Below are 21806 nucleotides of genomic sequence, written 5' to 3'. Positions count from 1 at the left end.
ACTGTTCAGTAATTTGTTTTCAAAATAGCACCTTAATTCGAAAATAAGATTAATTAACTATTTGTTGTGGATATCTGAGTTATAAAATTAAGAATTCAAAATAACATCTTCTTTTTTAGAAAAATCCTTTATATAATTCTCTTAGAAGTAAATGGAAATAATTTGTATCTGCATATGTGTGAAATGCATTGGCTTGCTTGTCAGCTCATGTTTGTATTTATACTTTCTCAGAACCTTTCAGTAGTGTTCTGTTTTCATTTTCTCCTGTCTGTCAGAAATCTTTGTCTTTGGTTTGAAAGTTTGCCTGCTTTCTTTCTGGTTAGACGTAAGGAAACTTTGACAAAAGTAATTTTCTTTTTTTACTGAAACATCTGTTATAAATCTGTAAATTTAATGAAAGCACTAAATACTAACTTAAAATTATAATCTTCATGTAGTTTTCATATCCATAAAGCTTAATTTTTACAACCATAGTAATACGAGTTTATTGTATACAAGCGTATCTTTTAAACAAGCTGTAAGAAATCTGAAAATCTAACTCTGTACATAACCATTCTCATGAATAGTGTTTACCAGGCTTTTGCAGTTCATTTGCAAAAAGAAAGTAAATAAAATAATTTGCTCAAAGGTGTGGCTTGCATCTTCTGCTTAGCTGCTGAAACACATAGGTACAATTGTTCTATTTCTGCAACTTTATTGAAGTAACTACATAAAAGTTTTCATAGCTTCCATTACCTTTTATCTTGGAGGGTGTACTGACCAACCACTGAGAGAGAGACAGAAACAACTGTCCTGAAATTAGAAACATTTGTTCTCAATTTTGTCAATAATTGTAGATATTATGTTAATTTACACTAAAGAAACGAAACTAGTGCGTGTTGTTCACAAGATTACATATTGAACTGTATACAGGTTTTCTCTCCTGGATTCTTTAATACTGAATTAGCGTAATACTAAACCCAAAATGGATTCACTTAAACTTTCATTGACTTCTTTCTATGTGTGTCTGTTTGTATCATGTCTGCCTACATAAATCTGTGAATGTCATTTAGATGTTTATGGTCAGTATCGGTTCTGCCTATGTTCAGTGTTACATGTGTATCCCATACTTAGATCGAGATTCTTCTAAAGTTTTCAAATTTGGTTTTCTTATGTCTTCACACCTAATACCTTGTAACAGAGATACTGGCTAGCTCTGTGTATTTTTAACCCCTGAGACCACATCTCAGTTCTTTCTCAAGAGTCTTTGCTTAATGCAAAGTTAGTTTTCAAATAAGTCTTGATCTATTTTAAGCAGATAAAGAATTCCTGTACCCTCCAGCTTACACAGATGGGTGATAAAGTTGGGTCAGAAAACTTGATTGCACTTCATTCCTTTAGTAGATGTAGAAGCCCAATGCATAAATTCTGAATGCTGTGCTTGATATCTATCCAGTGCTGTTTATATTTTCAGCTATGCAACAAAGAGAGAAAGCAGAAAGTTTGTAATAAAACATTGTTCCTAATCTAGGTCTAAGTCAAAGCTCCAGGTCTGTCTTTGTAGAACAATTAAATCCACCTGTGTGCAATGCTTTTTTTTTTTTTAAGCCAGAAATGTTTGCATTAGAAACTTCTAAAAATTCCAGGATAAAATACTTGCCACTTCCTTTTACTTCCTTGTTTGTGTTCATGAGGTATCCATCATTAGTAGATATCATACCTAATGGTTAGCAGAAGAGAAAATTCAAACCATCCTGCCACAGTTGTTTTCAGCCTGTGTCTGTAGGCTATTGTGGTCTGTTGAATACTTTTGAAAGATTTATGGAAGATAACAAAGAAAAGTGATCTTATTATAAAACAGGCTTATATTCACTATGCAGGGAACTTATCTATTCTCAGAAATAGAATAGTTTAGGAGTTCAACCTTTAAAGAAAGATTAAAAAAAAAAAAGGAATATGGATGCTGCTCAAGATGTGTTGTTTGTGTAAAGCAGAGCATACAATTTGATAATTCCATTCTGCATTCTCTTATATTTGTATAATTCATTTTTCCCATAATAATTACATGGGTTTTTTCATGCTCAGTATTAGTAGGACCCAGTCATTCAGAACAGTTATTTTAATCAAGTTTTGTTGCAGATTTTGCAACTGTCCCATTATATTAAGATAACTGTATTAGCTAACTTTGGGGCAGGGGGGGAGGATGCAAATCTGAACTGCTGTTTCTACTGTAGATAGCTGAAATTCTTTTGCTCTCCACCTGTAGGAACTTCCAGCCCCTTTGCTTGATGATACCTACAGAAATGAACGGGGAGAAGAAGCAACAGCTGTTAAGTCTGAAGATTTTCAGGATTCTATGAAAATAGCCTGGCGCTACCAAAATTTACCAAAAGTGGAGGTAATCAGTATTTCATACTTTTTTCCTCTTGCAGTCGAAAAAAATTTGCAGAGCAAATGCTTTTCAGTAGAATCTAGACAACAGAACTGCTAATGGACACTGTTATAGGATTGCCTCCTGAAGGTTAATTATCATACAGCACTGCATTTTTTATTAGTGAAGATACAGAGAGAAAGGGAATTTGAGAGTTTGCAGAAACTATAAAATTTAATGCAGACAATAACAATTTAAAAGTAAAAAACATTAAAGTTCCATGGGATTTTTCAATTAGCATTATTAAATTGAGACAGCTTTTTATGAAAGTTTGAATAATTTGGTCACTTACAAATTACTTAAGTAGGCTTAATCAACAGTACTTACTAGACCTCTGTAGTGAAAGTACTGTGTCGAAGCAAGCTGTTGACCTGCTTATCCATGTGCATAACAACTAAAGTAAGCACTTGAGATTATATCAGCTTCACTGTCACTAGAAACTAATCACTGTGCAGGGAGAATATAAGAAACAAGCCCAGTGGTCAGTCTTTCAGAGTTTACAGTTGTTAGTGTTTTGTGAATAATGTATCTCCCATGGCTGGTGACTTTCTTATTTAAACCAGTGGCACAATCAACCTTTAATAAAATTGCAGCATTTTTGAATATCCAGAACAAAGACCTTGTTTTCTCTATACATTTTAGCCTACATTAATAAATTCTGGTTTAGATGTAGTCGTAACTGCCTAGTAAGTCCAGTCGTATTCGTAAAAAACATAATTGGAATGTGACAAAATGATCTTACAAGGCTTGGCATGTCTGGTTTTCTGTGAAATTGCACAGACATGGCTATATAGTTGTGTCAGAAAAGACTTATATATGGTGACATGCCAAATCAAACAGCCTCCAGGGTAATCATATAATCTCATCAATTTTATTATTGTGGAGCTTGCTGTGCCACTCTGAACCATCCCCAAAATAATTTGTCTGTTTTAAAATCCAGCAGAATTCCTCGTACATTGATATGGAAAGAATTGCATGTTGTTTAACAAATAGTGTTCTGATGTCCTAACAAAATAGAAAAACATAAATAATCCAGTTAGGTGTGCACTCATCTTCTATACCTTCATAGAAGTAATCAATTCTTCCACTAATATAATATTTCTCTACAATACATAATGTACTTGTCCTCAATTATTTGAAAGTTGATTATGCAAGATAGAATAAAATGGTCAATCTTTTGTGGGTTGTTTCCCTTGTTGTCATTGCTGCTTGCTGAATTGGATGCTGATCATTCTGAATAGTTGAGGTACAATAATTTTTATGTGTATGTTAAATTTATAAAAAAATTAAAACTTGCAAATAAAAGTTAATTCTTAAGCTAGCTATACATCCCTAAAATTCCTCAGGATATTCTAATTAGTGAAGGATAGTTTTGAAATTTATATTTTTCAATATTTTATAATGCACTTATCATAAAATTTTGGTGGTGTGCTAAATTAATTTGATTGGTGAATATACTCCATTGAGGAAAAATCTGATGTTGCTTTGCAGCACCCTGGATGTTTAATACACTTAATACTATCATTTAATGAATGACTTTGGCTGTGATTTATTCTTTAAATTTACTTTTGGCAGAAAAAAAAATAACACTGAATAAAATATCAAGGCATATTTTCCAAACTGATTGAACTAATAAACTAGTGCATTTTCAAAAACTACTGTCAAATAGTTTCAAGCATGAAAGAGAGAAAATAGCTTTGCTTTTAACTAGAACTCTAAACATGTTAGCAGAAAACTTTTCCATCCAGTATCTGGCTTTACATATGAAGTAAGAATGCTGAGTAAAAGCTGTCTTTGATGCTTAATTTAGTTTTTATTTCTAAGTAATAAAAGAGATTTTCATTAATAGTTCAGATATTCCCTTCCCATTTATTAGACCCCCTATATACTAGCTAGATAACTCATTTTTGTTCTTATGCATGGTATTTATATTAGTACTCTTCATAACTATCACAGTTTCTATTTACATATTGCACATACCTTGTATATCGGAAAAAGACAGAAGATTTATGAGAAATCTGTCACAGTAACAGGTCATGTTGTGCTTGATGTGCCTTTGCCAGTTTGTTACTTTCATCTGTATCAGAGGTTAATTTCATTTAAACTTTTGAGTATGTGGATAGCCTATTTTGCAATGCAAGACAGTGTGTTTTTTTCCTTTTTTTTTCTTTTTTTTTTTTTTTTGAATGAACTGCTTATGTTCTTGGGGCAATATATAAACTGTCACAGCATGAAATCAATTTTCTGCCTTGATTCATCCTAAATCTGAGATTTCTAGCACATTAGTATTGCAATTAGAAACATTAACAGCAGACGGTAGCATAAAAGCACACTCTGCTCACTGACAATTTAGTGTATTTCTCCTTGTGCAAAACAGGAATCCAGGAAAGAACAGGCTTGAGCCTCCAATCCACTAATAAATTTATCAGATCAAACTTAAGAGGAATGGAAAGTCTCTGCTTCGCACTCTCCATGGTCATTCTGCTAAGGCAGATTATTCATGCTTACTTGATTCAGGTAGGCTTTTTGCAAGCTTCCCCGCTAAGCCTGGGAATGCAGTACATTGAGGCCTATTCATAGGCTTCTGACATAGACCGAGCTTTTATTGCATGGTGTTTTATTATAGCCAAATCCTAGTCTCCACCCAGTTTGTAGGCACTGTGCTTATTCTTTTGAATCAAGAGAGGTTATCACCTACCTTAATCCATGCAGCAGGGTGGATTAAGGACACCAATGTGCCTCAGGATTCTCAAAGAGGATCCTGGAAACTTCTTGTTTCTTCTTTTTTGCTGTCTTTACTAAACTCTATTGGGCCTCAGTAAGGATTTGCATCTGAAATGGGCAACCTGGAGCTTTTCTCAATGAAGACATCAGATCAAAGTTCAGTTAGTCAAGGCCTTTCTAAAACATTAAGGGGGCTTGGAAGTACACAATAAAAAGATGAGCTCTGGCAGAGATTGCAGTAAAAACATTCTGATCTGTAATCCGGATAAAGAATAGATTATAGGCCAAAGAACAGCCCCTGTTTAAATTGCTTTCAGAATCTTCATTTTAAATAACATTACATTTTACATTAAAAATATTTAGATTTTGATAGATTGTTATGTTTTGTTGGACTTCCTTCTTTAAAAATCATGTGCTGATAAATAAATTGAAACACTGACTTAGAGAATGTGTTTTTCTATCTTTTTTTGTGTAAAACTGATGTCCCTTTTATGACTAGATATACATGAGCAATTTTGTGGGTTTTTTAAATTAAAAACTAATTATTTGTTTTAATGAAAAGTTTGGGGTTAGTTTGGTTATTCTATTGGTTTTGTAGGAAAGATATTGTATTATTGTTACTATTTATATTCTGTGATAACTGACCAGGCCTCACATCCATTAATCAAATAATTTCAAAATATTTACCCTAAATCAAATTATTGTAATTAATCTTAACAGTTTAATATATTTTTGGTAAGCTGAAGCATGAAAGAAAATTGTGGAAGTACATAGCATGATTGAGTTCAGAAATCTAATTATAAATACATGGCCATGTCTGGCATGTCTGTATTCTTTTTTTTTACTGTTATAGTACTTATTTTATTAGCAAGACCAAGGTTTATGAAAAGCACAAGCTTTCTGTAATAATTGGAGTGGGAACTTAGTAATTTGTTGCTGAACACACGAAAAATTATTGAGATGCCATTATTGTAATTACTCAGTATACCTATCGTCATTCCTGTATGTAGCAAGAATAGCAGATGTTGAAGTTGGAGCAGAAGTCGTTCCAAAGAATTTTCACTGCATACACACATAACCCTGCTCAACTTTCAGACAGCATATAAAATTTATATATTGGCCTGCTTAAAAGAAAAATCCTTTTACAGAATGTTCTAAGTTGTTACAGAACCTACTGAGAAACTTTTGAAATTATTGGGGGTATTTCTGGTCATTTTTCAAAAGTAATTCCATGTTTTTAAGTACAAAGTAAGTAGCATTTCATTTCACCTACCAATCCAAACTTCTCTTCAGAACGACCTTTAAAAGGCATTCTCTTCCGCAGTGTGAATATGTCTTCAACATCTGTCTTACTTTCAGCTCTTACTTTTTCTGTCTCACCTGTTCTCTTTCACAAGCATTGACATATTTCATTTTATTTTAATACCTTATCATTTAATATGTGAGGTGGCTCTTGGGTCTTATGGGGGGTTCAGCTTAGTGGTAAGTCTTGGAGTTGGGACACAGAAAAATTACTTAAAAGTATTTTTGCACATTCCTGCATTGTACAATGCACACTTCAGATGCAGTCCAGGCTTAGCGTGGTTGTCTTCAAAATAAACTAAAAGGTGATCTTTCTTTTCACCTGCAAAGCTGCTGTTAAAAGTCTAGGATCGAGCACCTTTCTTGGTCAAGGCGTCTTACCAGTTAGAAATACCGTGGTTTTGATTGATACTTGTATTATGAAACTTGTTTGGTTATTCTAAATGACCTTTTTCCTCAAAAGAGTTAGAACAGTCGATGAGAGATAATCTAATCAGGAGCACAGTGGTGTTTGTGCCATAACCTAAAGATCAATTTTAATATTGCTTTGGTAATCTGTTACTCCTTTACAGTGTGTACCTTAAAAAATACTACATAGTGGTTTACATTTGTGCCAAGTGTTTTCCTTCCCTGGAAGAAACTAACTTGCCTCTGAGGTTTACTCTGCTTGACTGTTCTTTCTAGGATAGCACTTTGTTTTTTAATGGGAAGGGCAGAAAAGATGAAGAAAATGGTTTGTTACATGAAGAGCTAAAACTGTTCAATTCCTGTAGCAGACAGCTATTACATACTTGAATACTGCATATTATAACAGTCTAGAGGATTTTTAACATTACATGTGTAATTCAAATAGTGTTGCAGGTTGCATGCTGAATTCCATTTATGTGGAATAAAAATATGCATTCATTTCCTCTGTTTATTTACTAGCAAAACATATTCAAAATGTGTAATTCCTGCTATGGTGTATATTAAATTTGGGAGGTTTATGATGTTTTATATACCCAAAATTGAGAGCTGATAAAAACGTATCTTCATTATAGTAAATGATGGTCATTGTGTGTAATGTCTGTGTAACACTTAACCTGCTATTTTTTCAAAATTCAAGAAATTTAAAGTAGTTTTTAACTATTTCCTCTTTTTTACAATTTTCTATTAAAATCAGGTATGTGAAGATGCAATGGTATTTTTTATTACTGATCATAAATAAAGTGAAACATTTGCAATGGTATTTTTCTTACTGATCATAAATAAATGAAGTGAAACATTTTCAAAGTCAACTGAAAATGTTTCTGTAGCACCATATAATTCCCAGATACTGAAAAATCAGATAGACGGAACACATCATGGTCTGCACGTTTCATATATCTGGCCTTTTGTAATTCGTGATCATATGTCTAGAACGTAAAAAAATATATTCTCTTAAGTACCTGACTGCACTTGGTGATGCAACTTGGAACGGTAAGGGTTGAATTCTGTGTGAAAAATTCACATTATAGAATGTCAACAGGGGAACCAAAACTTAGTAGTAAATATTATAATGTTGTTCTACTTGAAGCTTATACTTCAGCTGAATGGGAAAAACCCCCGAGATTTCTTTCAAGTGTATAGCTAGTTAATTATTTTCTTTTGACAGATAATAATTTAATATGTTATTGTAATCAGTATTGTTGTTTTCACAGGCTAGCCCAACAACATCTACAAAGTTTGGCCATTATTATGATGTTTCTAAAACAATGTCTCCAGAACTGTTTCAGTCCATAAAATGGCACAGTTTTTACCTTCCTGAAGAATTGTCTTCACAGCCTAAAATGAAAACGCGGTAAGTTGTAACACCGCATGCTTCTGTTGTGTGTTCAAATTTTGTCTGCATATTAGTAGTAAAGGATATTTTTGCATCTACACTTGCTGTGAAAAATCTTGTAGCCGCACATGGCTCACAAGCAGTTCAGCTGTGGTTCTCACGTCAGTGCTACATGCCATGACTGGCAGCAAAGCTGCGGTGGCACAGGGACAGCTCAGTATACTGACTCCTCAGCTGCGGGAGGAAGCAAGTTGGCAGGGACAATTAAGGCAGACATTACTAGGACAGCCTAGGACACAGCTGCATGTTCAGTCCAGCCCTACTGACAGCTGAGTGTGGGGACTGGGGAAAACTATCTGTCTGTGAACTACTCCCTGAGCACCATGCCCCATCAGCTTTCAGAGATGTGTGTGTCAGGTGGCTATCAGTCTTAGGAAGATATCCATACAGTTTTTAGGGCTAAGAAGACAGGCCATTCTTGACCTACATAGCTTAGAATGCTATATCAGATTAGTTTATTATGTGACTTTCACTTCTTACATCCTACAGCTTCACCTAAGGAAAATACAAAATACTGTGAATAGAATTACAATCACTAATTATGTCTTACACAACACCCCTAATTCCAGAGAAGATCATAAACTCTTCTCTGAATGAATAACTTATTATTGTTTATGTCTATCAGTAATGAATTAAGGAAGACCAAGAGAAAATGAGTGACAGTAGCAAAGACTCATATTAGCCTGTAGCACACACATCCATTGTATCTTTCTTGGAGACATTTCAAGTCAAGTCAAACATCAAATATGGGCTAGCAATCTCTTTGTTCAGCCCAGTCGCTTAATTTATATAATACCTAGTTTTATAGATCCCACTGTATAGGGCCAGCTCCTGGAAGCAGTAATAGTATGGTATGCTTTATTGTGATTGATTTTCATTACAGTACAGTCAGATGTAAAAACTGAGATTTATGAAAGATGTGCAGTATGAAACGCCTTTCTTAGAGCTGTAGAAGAGCAAAAGCCAAGTCTCTATGATTTGTTTCTGTGTGACATGATCAAATGGCACTGGTTTGAAAACACCTTCAGGAGAAAGCAGAGAACTTACATTCTATTCTTTCTGTAGTAAATATTTGAACCAACTTTATATATATATTATGTATAATTATTTTTTTTTTAGTAGCAGAGTCATAGAGGATAGACACAAGAGTATCTGACAGATAGGTTGCAAGTGCTTATATTGTTATTGAGCAGTTTAACTCCCTTTCTGTCTTTTCTCTAGCTAACTGGAATGTCTCATGACTGGGCTTAATTCCACTAACTATATGGCTGTCAAGTATTTGTACATTTTACATTAAAATCAAATTAACTCATATGTATAGTATTGGAAACAGACTTTAACTTTTATGCATTTGATTTTATAAGCAGTGCTTAACTCTGATATTTTCCTTGTGTGCTATCCTGATAAAAGTTCATCATTCTTACTATATGAATTCTATTCTTATTTTTAATTTTAATCTAATGGAAATATTGTATTTAGTTAATTTGCTTGGCAAATTGCTAGCGCACAGAGTGATGAGGTGAGGAACTTAATCAAATAAAGATGGATTTTGGAAGGCTTATTCTCCTTTTCTTCTACCTATACCCACAATATGGGTCTCTTTCAGGAAGCCTCTCTTGAGCAAATGAAAGAATTGTGGTGTTGGGAGTAAAGGCAGGTACCAAGGTAATAGACAACCACCACTCTAAACATTGTTTTCTTAGACCACAATGCAATGTGATAAGGGACAGGGAGGAATAAAGAACACATGGGGAATAGTGAACTCAGACAGAAATCTGTGGGAACTGTGAAGATGTGTACATCTGTTTCTTCATTTACAGTAGATCATTTGTCTTCTGACTTTGATTATTGTCTTTCCTGACAACAAACACCACTGCTTTTGGATTCCCTGTATTAAAAAGGTTGCACTAGGTAAAGTTAAGACAAGGTGGGAGGAATATTTCAGAATTACAGCCTCTGAAATAAAGATTATTACTCTGTAGAGAAATGGAAGATTTAAGCTTCCCATAACTACAGTCATTCAATTTTGACACACATTTAAAAAATAAACTGAATTAGAATTTCAACTTCTGTTCATCAGTGTTGTATAAATGGAGTTCTTAAAAGATCATGGAAGTGGAGAAAAGCTGTTTCTCCCATTACACTGATCCCCAAATTGATGTGCACCTAGCACAGTTAATATCAGCAAATTGGACTACCCAATTTACATAAGGAAAGACTGGGTTAGAAAATACATAAATGTTTTCAAGCTGGGACCTAATCAAGTTCATTGGTAAAATGTAAAGAATTGTCAAAATTCCACAAAGTCAAGTGTGGCCAAAGCAATACCTGTCTTTAAGGAGAGGAGAAGGTGAGGACATCTGTGGGATAACACCAGTGCTCCGAAAAGTACCAGAAAAAATAATATAATCTATTTTTAAGCTTCTAGGGTAGTTTCACCCAGTATGTGTTTCTTTTGTTTGCTTGTGGGTATTTAACTGGGATAGAGCCAAAAGGTTCTAAAATAAAATGGGAGATATTCTCCATTGATAAAGTCTGTTATCATGTCAAAGGAGGAACATAGACTGGTTTGACAGTTTTCTTTTTGTCATGTTGATTGTTAAATCCTTATCTTCTAAATAAGCTGTCATTGAGTCACAGTTGAACCTGAGTGAAGTACCTTTATCCCAGTGTTGGGTCTGGTGATAATCTGGTACTAATTTGGCTTGATATGTATCCTGAGCAATGGGTATCTTTCTTGTAGTCATAATGTCAAATTTGGAAAAAAAGTGGAATAATTGCATGCAGATTAGATAATAGAATTAGAATTCAAGAAGATTTAGGTCGATGATCTGGAATGAGCTATATGGAATTCAATGAAGACATGCCGAATATCATAGTAGTAGGAATAATTAATTGAACAAATAAAATAGTGTAGCAGGTCTCCAGAATATAAAATGTATTCACAGTGTTCTGTGATTAATGCTGCCAAAAAGCATAATTCTTAAGGCATGTAGGTGATAAACTGGAATTTAACGTGGAGGATGTGCAAAGTACTTCTGTTCTGCTCAGCCATAACAAGGCTGTCCGGTTTTTGATAGCATCCTTCAGGAAAACTCTGGGTCAGTTAGAGAAGGCTGTGAAGATGCGTATACATCTAGAACTGGGATATATGGCCCATGACGGAAGAATGGAAGTTCTTAGACAAATCTAAGCAGAGTCTTGAAGCACATTAAAAACTGACATACAGAGGGTAGTAACTGTTGTCTGCTGAAGGTAGGACAAGCAGTAATGAGCTACAGTAAACTGTAGCAGTAGAAGTACAGGCTGGAAATAAGGAGTTATTTTTCTAATGATTAGCACGAGAAGAAGTTGCCTTGCAGACATAGGTTGGGAGTATTGTAGAATCTCCATCATTGAATATTTCTAGGGCCAAGTTAGGTAAATATCTGTCAGAGATGGTTTATATGTAGTTCAACTTGCCTTGGGGCAAGAAGATAGACTACCTGACCTCTTGAGGTCCTTTTCATCCCTATCTTCTGTGATTCTTTAATACACATTAGTCACAGTGTATTAAATCCAATACTAAGTATGAATGTTACCAAGTATTTCACTGCTCTCAAAACGTTTATGCTTTTATAGAAACCCAACAGGCTTGTACTGTATTTTTTACAAATATTGTGATGAGATTCTGAAGGAAGCATTCCTTTCTCAAGGAACAAAAACAAGCTCACAGTCCTGTCAGGATGATTTCATTAAAGAAAGTTTATAAAAGGGGGAGGGAAAGGATATTATTTTGTTGGCATTACTGTTTGGAAAATCAATACAATGCTTCTGGCTTCTAAAGCTAACTTCACTATATCATAGAATAGTAAAAATTTCTGTTCTAGACAATGATTTGAAAGAAAGTAATATGATAGTCACAGTTAACCCTTCCAGTAGAAGTCAACAATTTGTATTAGACCTCATCTTCAATTGCCTGAAGGTCCCACTGAGAGCTTGAGCTAAACTCTTTTACACTGGGTTACAGTGAACTAGGAGCATGGACATGGCTAGTTAGCATGTCTCCACTTAGAGGATATAATTTCTTAAACATAAGGTTCTCAGGCTATGGTCTTAGATGCATGGCCAAAAAAACATCTCATTGTATAATGCTAATTACCTATACAGCATTGTGAAAGCTCTGTCATCTATTAGGCTGGCAGTACCTCAAAAAGAGTACTGATAGACTGGAAGGAACTAAAAAAAAAGTTACAAAAATGACTTGAAATCCAGAAAATCTCTAAAAATATTATTTTTTCAATTTCCTTTATCTAAAGAAGATTGACAGAAAATGTGTTAACACTGAAAGCTGACAAATCCTTAAAAAACAAGGAGGCATTTTTAAGAAAGGGGATAGTTCATTATTGAAATAATTTACATTAATAGGCTATGTATTATGGGATCTTTGCAAAAGATTTCATGACTTTCTAAAGGGTATACTTTGCAAGATATTTATCAATAAAGACATTTCTGAATGAAGTTTTTGCTTCAATCGTGTAGGAGTGCAGACCAAAATCAGTGGGGGGGGTTGATTCTAAGAACATTTTGCTTTTGTCACTAATACAGAGGTTGAGGAGGAAGTGGAAACTGATAGTTTTGCCTAATATATAATTTTCAGTAAGTAAACGGCATTGTTGTTGATATAGTACCAACAGTATGTTGTTACAGTATCAGAAGTTGCAAAAAATTAGGAATTAGCGAGAAAAAAAAAAAAAAAACAAAAAAACTTCTTCCTCTTCTCAAAGTGTTTCCACATTATTTTAGCTAGCATGATCCATTCTAAATATTTGTAATGTTGCAGAGCACAGCATGGCTTAAGTTCAGGCTGAAATAAATTGTTATAGTCCTGTAACTACAGCCATTGAAGAGCACCTTAAGTTACATAGTCATCATGGAAAGTGTACCTAACCCAACATACACATTCTACGTTGAGATCATAAGCTATATGTTCTGCAATGACAAGCTAGTAATTGTAAAGAAAGATTTTTAGAAGCTCAGTATATTTTTATTGTAGTTTTTGATTAAATTATCATATGTACTGATGTGAGTAAGGCATTCCCTAAGTGTTGTCCTTTTTGGGTGGGTTTTTTCTCTGATAGAGACCTGCTACTTTTGTATGTAATTAACGTTCCTCAAAGAATGTACTTAATCTGTAACTTGTTAGATGCACCTAGAATTCACCTTGTTGACCAGCCTTACTTTTCCTTTTCTTTTTCAGTTAGAGGGTGACTAGCTTTGGAGGCCTTAGGTTTCATTTTTCCTCCTTGAAATTTGGAACAGTTCTCTTCCTCCCACTTCTTTTCTTTGGGAAGGGATGGGGAACAAGAACAATCCTTTGCTCTCCTTGCCTTTGACCGCTCAGGGATGTAATGACAAAGCACAGATTATGCAGTTAAGGCAGAAAATGTACAAGAAAAGTAATGTACCACATTTTCCTGTACAGGTTATACTCTCCTGACAGAAACAGTGAGTATAGTGAACATATATTTTACAATCCTTGGAAAATCAGTGCTGCATCTTTTAATAAGCAAGGTCCTTTGTCATAATGTTTTGTGGCATAAGAACCATGTATTTGTAAAAAGGACCGAATCATCTTGGTACTTCTAATTCTTTAGCATCACATTAAGAAACCTGTTTTATTTAAACTGTTCTTCAGTGAGAATTTATTTGGGCCAGAAACTCTTGGCCCTTTTTAGAAATCGTGTGTATCTATACATATGTCCCTCTCTTCCCATCCACACAAGCACTTGGCTTCTTTACAGACTTGCAAAGAAAGGAGATTCTTTGACTGATTAGACAGAACTAAGTTATTGACTGGCCTTTTACTTTGCAATTAAAGATCAGATTTGGAGGTTATATACATCATTTGTTCACCTTAAAGTTTGGATCAATCTTTCTTTTCTTTCCGGTGTTTTTGCACACGTGTGTGTACCTGCTTTTTGACGGAGGGAGATGAGGAGTGCTGTGTTTGCTCTCCTTTCTGCAGTTCTGGTACCTGATGGCTAAATTAGATTACAGGGTCCCCATTTGGATAATCACCCAAGATGGGTAGAAGTTCATTGCCCCATGATAAACATTAATTGAAAAGGGATTGGGAAGTCTGTTCTCCTAAAGGAAGTAGTAAATGGGACTGGGTGTTTGGTGCCAAAAGAAGGCATAAACCTTCTCTTTTTTATCTCATTATTTTTTATGTTAGGGAAAGGCAGTTATGTCCTGGTCCTAATGCTAGGACCAGGTTAACGGGGTTATGCGGCTGACAGCAACTGTTTGTGGCTGTTGTTGCTAGGATATTCTGGTGTCCTTTTTGTTGCATTGCTAAAGCTGGTACTTAACAGGAAGGCGGAAATATCCTCTGTGATAACTGTGCATCACAGAAAAGGCTTACTTTCTACCTGTCTACTTCAGTCCTTGTTGTTCAGTTGCAATAACCAAAAGAGAAAGTTTGATAATCAAGTGAAATAAAATAATTAAGCTGTAGTTTTTCCATAATGCTCATAAATTTTACCTTAAGAATATATGTGCTTTTGAAAAAGAATAAATTTATCTAGAGTCTAGATTTACCAATAAATTTAGATAAAACAGGTGTAACGGTCTTGCCTAATGGGGTGTCTTTATACATAATAAGGCTATTTGTCATATCCTTGATAACCTAACCTTTGTTAACTGCTTAGAAACTATCAACAGAGAAGCCAGAGGCTCCATTGTAACCCGGATACCTTCTAGCCAGCTCCTGCTTTATCCATTACTAAATTGCTAAACAAAAAAAAAAAGAGTAAAGAAGGAATTGTTTAAACTCATTATCAGAATTAAATGGTCTTTAGTAACAAATCCAAAAAAAGACTAGAAATGAAAAAATTAGAAATATCTTATTTCCTTCCTTAAATATTATGACAAACGTTGCCAGAAGGGTAATCTAATTTGTTTTTATAAATAGGGTTTACACAATATTTTTCATGTCTTTATTTACATAGCATGGTTCAAATTCAAGTAAACGGTCAGTATTTCAGCAACAAGTAGAAGAGCACCTATTTTTACATCTTAAAAAAATCTGTACGCAATACATTATTTTCTTTAATTCTTTCCTTGCTGTAAATCTTTTTGTGATTGTCTAACTGAAGATCTCTTTTGTTTGTTTTCATTTTGGAACCTTTTAATTCTGCTAATGCTTTAGGTATTTTATTCCTTTATCCAGTAACTTTTAAAAGCAAGTTAGTAACGAATCAGGAATTGGCAAGTATTGTGATTGCAGTATATTCTCTGGCATCCCTGTAGATAGCGTGGTAATACTCATAAGCAAAATAAGTGATAGATACACAAACTTGAAAATTCTGGTTTGTGGTGACGAAGACCACAGTCATCTTTTCGTATTACACATATTATGTTCCTGGCTGTGGCTATAAGATAGTTGCAAACTCCTTCCTAATGTTGGTGAGCAGCAGTTTCTAACTTTTCCAAAAGGATAAATGAATATCCAAAAGGATACACGAATGCTTCTGGTTATTGTAAAGTGCTGCAGATTCTTGCTGGCTCTGGCAAAACTGGGAAGAAATTGCAGCACTGTGTAAGCAACAAGGTTTGTGTGTACATATGGCAATAATGTGAAGACACGGGGGGAGAAGACATTTTGGCTAGCATTGAGGCTAAAGCCCTCTTCCTCTCCACCTTCCCTGTAAACTGACACCTACAAGACAGTATAGGTATAACGTTTAACAGCCATTCCTTTTGCAACTAAACACTAGGAAAGTAATTGACTTCATAAGCAAAAATTTACTCTTTCTTTTCTGTTTGAGATGCTTTTTTTTTGTATAGCAAGGCAGACTACATGTTAAATGTCGCGCTGAGATTATATATTGCCAGTTATTTTCAGCTGTGAATTTCATAGAGTGTATTAAATTATTAAGATACATCAGTTTAACCAGTAGCCTTCTAGGGTACTAAATCTGAAAACAAATAAGCAGAGTTTAATTTGGAAACTCTCCCTTTTATTTATCTCTGAGAAGGGTCATATCTTAATGTTTTCTGACATTGAGTATTTCAAAACTTGAAATTATTATGACTATATGACTTTTTTGATTGCAGATGTTTATAAAAAATATATCATTGGAGGGTTGGGTTTGGGTTGATACTGGTTTCTTGAATGAAACTCAGAATTCTGAGTTAAAGCAATGGTGTAAAAGACAGATGTTTGCAACTCTTGTGCTTCTCAGAAAAGTTGTCTTCTCTCCTGTGCAAAAGTATGAAAGCAAGTTTATTTGGGTTTATTTAGGTATTCATTACTAAAATACATTTGGATAACATTTTTGGCTCTTACTAAAGTAACAGAAATAGTTTCATTAATGTTTGGACCAGGTGATTTTTCGAGGTCCCTTCCAACCTGGGCTGTTACCAGACACATAAAACGATTGGAGCACGTAAGAATATTTTTAGAGGCAAAATTTTCAAAATAACATGTCATATTTCCCAAGAAGTACACAAAAAAGTTTGAATCCACAACCCTTGATGGTAATCAGTGAGACCAGAAGGAAACGCCAAAGCTAGAAAAGATAGAAGAGCTTGAACTCTCAGCTGCAGTGAGGAACCTACATCAAGTCTGGACACACAAGCCAGTATGCATTATGGGATTTAAGGAAACAGTATGTGTCTTTTAAAAGTGAGCAACTGGCTTGCTTTTTTAAAGTAAAAATTAGGACTTTCTGTCCTTTGTATGTGTTAGCCTGTGGACTGGAGAGCATGGCTGGGATGGACATCTAAAGAAGTGCTTTGGACATGCAGGACCTGGACCTTCTAAGACTTTGATGACATGATTTGCTGAACTTTCATTTGGTTTTAAGTATGCTTAAATACATTTTTAGCCACCAGTTTGCTGCTTTTTTTTTTAATCTTGTACTTTCTAAATAATACATAAAATAGATTCTACCTCACAATTCTGCTGTCATGCAAATAAAGCAGTAATAACACCTGTAGTATATGGATATAAAATGGAACTGTAGCATTAGCAGAATGTATGTTATGCTCTGGTGCTGTATCAGAAAAAAAAATACTAAAAAAAAACCAAAACAAATTAACTACATGAACTTTTTAATTGTGAAAATGTTGTCTCTCTCATTTTTTGTTGGTTTTGATTGTTGTAGCAGTTGTATGTATGAAAGTTTCCAGTAATAGAAGGTCAACTCTATTCATCAGTGTCGTGGTTTAACCCCAGCCAGCAACTAAGCACCACACAGCTGCTCACTCACTCCCCCCCCAGTGGGATGGGGGAGAAAATCGGGAAAAGAAGTAAAACTCCTGGGTTGAGATAAGAACGGTTTAATAGAACAGAAAAGTAGGAGCTAATAATGATAATGATAACACTAATCAAATGACAACAGCAATAATGAAAGGATTGGAATATACAAATGATGCACAGTGCAATTGCTCACTACCCGCCGATCGATGCCCCGTTAGTCCCCGAGCAGCAATTCCCCCCGCCTCCACTCCCCCCAGTTCCTATACTAGACGTGACATCCCATGGTATGGAACACTCTGTTGGCCAGTTTGGGTCAGCTGCCCTGGCTGTGTCCTGTGCCAACTTCTTGTGCTCCTCCAGCCTTCTTGCTCGCTGGGCATCAGAAGCTGAAAAAACCTCGACTTTAGTCTAAACACTACTTAGCAACAACTGAAAACATCAGTGTTATCAACATTCTTCTCATACCTAGCTCAAAAACATAGCACTATACCAGCTACTAGGAAGACAATTAACTCTATCCCAGCTGAAACCAGGACAATCAGGGCATTGATTAGATATACTTGGAATAACAATTGTGTAGATCTTTGTCAGATATAGAAGATTAGTACTTTGCTGTAATGGTTTCAGCTTTAAGTTGATACATTAAATCATTAATCTTCTAGATGTAAGTGAGCCTGACATAATTAAGTTATCTTAATCCCTAGAGATTTCAGATTTCACTAAATGTCTGAGCACTGAACTGGTTAAGATGAAGCAATCACAACTGCTTATAATGTCAACTTTATTCAGAGAAGTTTGAGCTTTTTCTTTTATGACACTTTTTTCTATATGACACTTGCGGACTGAAAGCTGCATCTGCTTATTTTTAATACAGCTGTTAGAGACATATAGGAGAGTATTAAAATATGTTACTAAACTATTTCTTCTTACCAACAGTAATATGAACAGTGCATACTCAAGGCTGCTTCAGTCCATTCAGAGGATCATTTACCAGGAAGGGTTTGATGGCTCTGATCCCCAGGTACTGAAGACCCTCATACTCTTCTATAATCCTCTAAATAATGTTGTTTTCTGAATTTTCAAGGGTGGCACAAGGAGGCCTTGGACAAAGTAACAAGGAACAAGCTGTTTCTAAGCATTGCTAAAGTAAACAAGTGAAGTAAATAGAGAGTGTGGTTCATATTTTAATGTGCATTTGGAGTTTTTGCCTGTTACAGATATGCAGACCATGTGAGAAAGAACTGTAAGCCAACATCAGTAAAATGCATATTCTGTGCAGTTAGCTAATAAACGGATTACCAAATATAATGTAATTAAACAAAACATATTTTCGCCTGCAGTATTTTTTTCAAGCTATTGCTTTAGCAATTATGTGTTCAAAACTCTTGAGACTGAACATTTAATCTTAAACTTTCAGATTTTTTACATCTTGTTTTAACTGGAGTAGAGTGACTTTTTTAATGAATTAAATGGTGTGCATCTTTATGTAGCGAGCATTAAAACACAAGTAAAGAAATAAGATTGCTATTTCAACTTACAAATCAAAAAACCTTACCAGACTTCTAAAGATCTCTGTACTCTTCATAAATCATACTGTGGGTAATCAAAAATATTTTAAGCATAACAACATAGGCTGAAAGCCCTTTTTTAATCTGAGCAGTGCCCTATCTATTATTCTTTGCCATATTCAGTAATATGTGAGTCTTCTGGAGTTGATGGAAATAATAAATAGTATATATTAATGCTTAATTGATAGGTAATTATTTTTGTGCAATAGAAATGTTACTACAGTAGCAGTTAATTAGTATAGATGCTGGAGAGCCTCAAAGAATATAATACAAGACTGTGTAGTATTACCAGTTGAGTATCTTAGAAATCATTTTTGTTGGGAAGATAATGTTGGAATGGATGTTTTCATGTCTAACAATATGTTTTAGAAACATTACCTGCACACAACACTTGTGTGTAAATTTAGGTTATTTGTGCTCAGTGTTTAGTCTCTGCTGAGATTTATGGGGGAGTTTGCCTTCCCTTTGGTGGCAGCGCCAGTCTGGAGAAGTAAATTGGTCCCTGACAGGCACCTCTCCCCACTCGCTGTGGTAGCCATGGCAACAGACATGTCATCTTACCATACAGCACCATGTGCAGAGATGCTCCTCCCGCACGGTGACAGGTCTTGTGGAAGCCTGAGAGCTTGCCGGCTGCAAAGAGCCGCGCCGAGTGAAACAAGCACCCTGCCAACCTTCAGCCAGCAAAAAACCTCCTACTGAAGAGATTAGGCTGGTGTTTCTTATTTTTCGTTGTGTATTCCTGAACTTTTTTTTACATGTAAAAGAAAATGAAGGTTGGTCAGAGCCAATATTTTGGGGTTCTTTGCTTGCAAGCAGGGAAAAATCAAACATCATGCATGGATAGTTATTTTCTGCACCTGTTGTTCATTGTTTCAAAAAGTCATACTACTGTCAGTAAAGCAAAACTAGAACTTTAACTCAGATGAATTTAAAAGTATACATTTGCTAAATGACGTATTTACATTTCTGAGGTGAAGCTTTAAAAGTTAGAAAAAGAGTCCTTTTTCAGACCAGTTTATCCATCTAGAAAGCCATTAGCACTTGTGTAGTTGTTTCTTTTCCAAGGGAGATGATGCATATGATTTCCTGGAGCAGTTTCTGTTACTTTCTTTTAAGATTCCTCTTTTCGCCATGCATCATCTTTCTTTGTATGCTCAGATTTGTACATTTAGAAGCAGTATATAATACACACTTGTAAAAATATGTCCAGATTTGAATGTAGTAACAGCCCAGAACACGCCTTGGATCTTTTTATCTTGCAAATCTATGAGAAATTCACCTCTCTGATACTCCATATCCCCTTCTATTTACTGAGCCTTCAGAAGTACTTTTTAAGTAGCCAGATATGAAGATTGTAGTAGAGTAAGGACCAGCCTGTATTCCTCTGGACTTGTGTCCTTTCCTGTATATAATAATAATAATACAATCTTCTGAGAAGTTTGTGCATGTATGCTCTTCCCCTCCAAATAATCCTCTCCCCTTTGGGTGAGTGCTATTGGCAGTGGCTTTCATGAAGTTCGGAGAAAACTGCAAGGGCCAAAATGTAGCAGGGAGATGCTGAACTTTCAAGAGATTTACTTACTGACTTTAAGTAGATCCGTTAATCATTGTCTGTGAATAACAGAAGCTGATGCCGTTAATGCTTCATTTTTTGTACTGTGAAGTATAACCCTTCCAAAATTTCTAGACTATGGAGGCTTGTTGGATCTGGAGTCAAAAAGTTTAACCTGACTGGTAAAACTTTCAGATATTTTTGGCTACTTTAACATCAATATGCCAATGATACTTAGACTTACTACTCCTTTTTACCATTTGAAGAGGAATCTGGAGAAAAGTGAGCAGAATGCGACTCACCCCAGCTGACAGAGGTTTGACATGGTTAGGAAAATCAGTGAAAACTACCATTAGAAGTTTAGTAGACCTCTGATAGAGGTCAGGCATCTCTAGGATGTAGTATGGTTAATTAACATTAGTTTTATAGAACCATCTGCTGATGACCATCATAGACTAATATTTCTTGACTGCCCTGCATGAATTTGTGGGCCTTAGGACAATAATTCCTGTTTGAGGTATTAGGCTACAGAAAAGTTTGGCTGAAGTTCACCAAACAAATTACCTGTTTGTTCACACCAACTGGAACATTTTTGCCAAGATCTATCCAGAAATTGAGGGTCTGAATGACCTACAACCTAGAAATACGAGCATCAGTTTTACATCCTTTCTAAAACCTCCTAGTAACTATTTGCTGATGATCATTAAGTATAAATCCTTTATAAACTGAACATGGTTTTAAGTCATACAGAATAGCACTTGTTTGTTTCAGAATATTTGGGGGGTTTCATGTTTGATAACAGCACTTCCATAGGCAACTATATTTCCTTAACATTCTTTGATATACTTCGGAGCTCAAGTTGGCTGACTTTCAGGGTAATAAAGTTGGGGGGGATTGGGCTTTTGTTTGCTTGGAGCTGGGTTTTTGCTGCCAAAGCAAACATTGTTACAAAAATTACAGGAAAAGGGTAAAAAATAAAAATCCAAACTTCCGAACTAGTGAGAGTATAAAAGATCTAGTGGTATATCTAAAAAAATGTTATCCTACTCTTTACTGCAAGCTTGTTGTTATATAATATTAGACTTATGCTTTTCTTCTATTACAGTTATAGAATAAGCCATTTGTCAGGGCCTTGTGGG

General features: G+C 35.1%; 1 protein-coding gene across 1 annotated transcript in view; it reads left to right on the top strand.

Moving 5' to 3' along the window:
* The window catches only part of ELP4 (elongator acetyltransferase complex subunit 4), a 154553-nt gene that overhangs the window by 28706 nt on the left and 104041 nt on the right, over nucleotides 1-21806 (top strand). Inside the window, exons 4-6 of the mRNA XM_069804006.1 lie at nucleotides 2246-2377; nucleotides 8116-8255; nucleotides 18481-18565. Coding sequence (XP_069660107.1) covers nucleotides 2246-2377; nucleotides 8116-8255; nucleotides 18481-18565 — 357 coding nt within the window. The remainder of the gene's footprint in view (nucleotides 1-2245; nucleotides 2378-8115; nucleotides 8256-18480; nucleotides 18566-21806) is intronic.

This window comes from Haliaeetus albicilla, chromosome 16 (genome assembly GCF_947461875.1).
Source record: "Haliaeetus albicilla chromosome 16, bHalAlb1.1, whole genome shotgun sequence".
Lineage (NCBI taxonomy): Eukaryota > Metazoa > Chordata > Aves > Accipitriformes > Accipitridae > Haliaeetus > Haliaeetus albicilla.
Note: the sequence above shows the minus strand (reverse complement) of the source record. Positions and strands in the feature narration are given on the sequence as shown.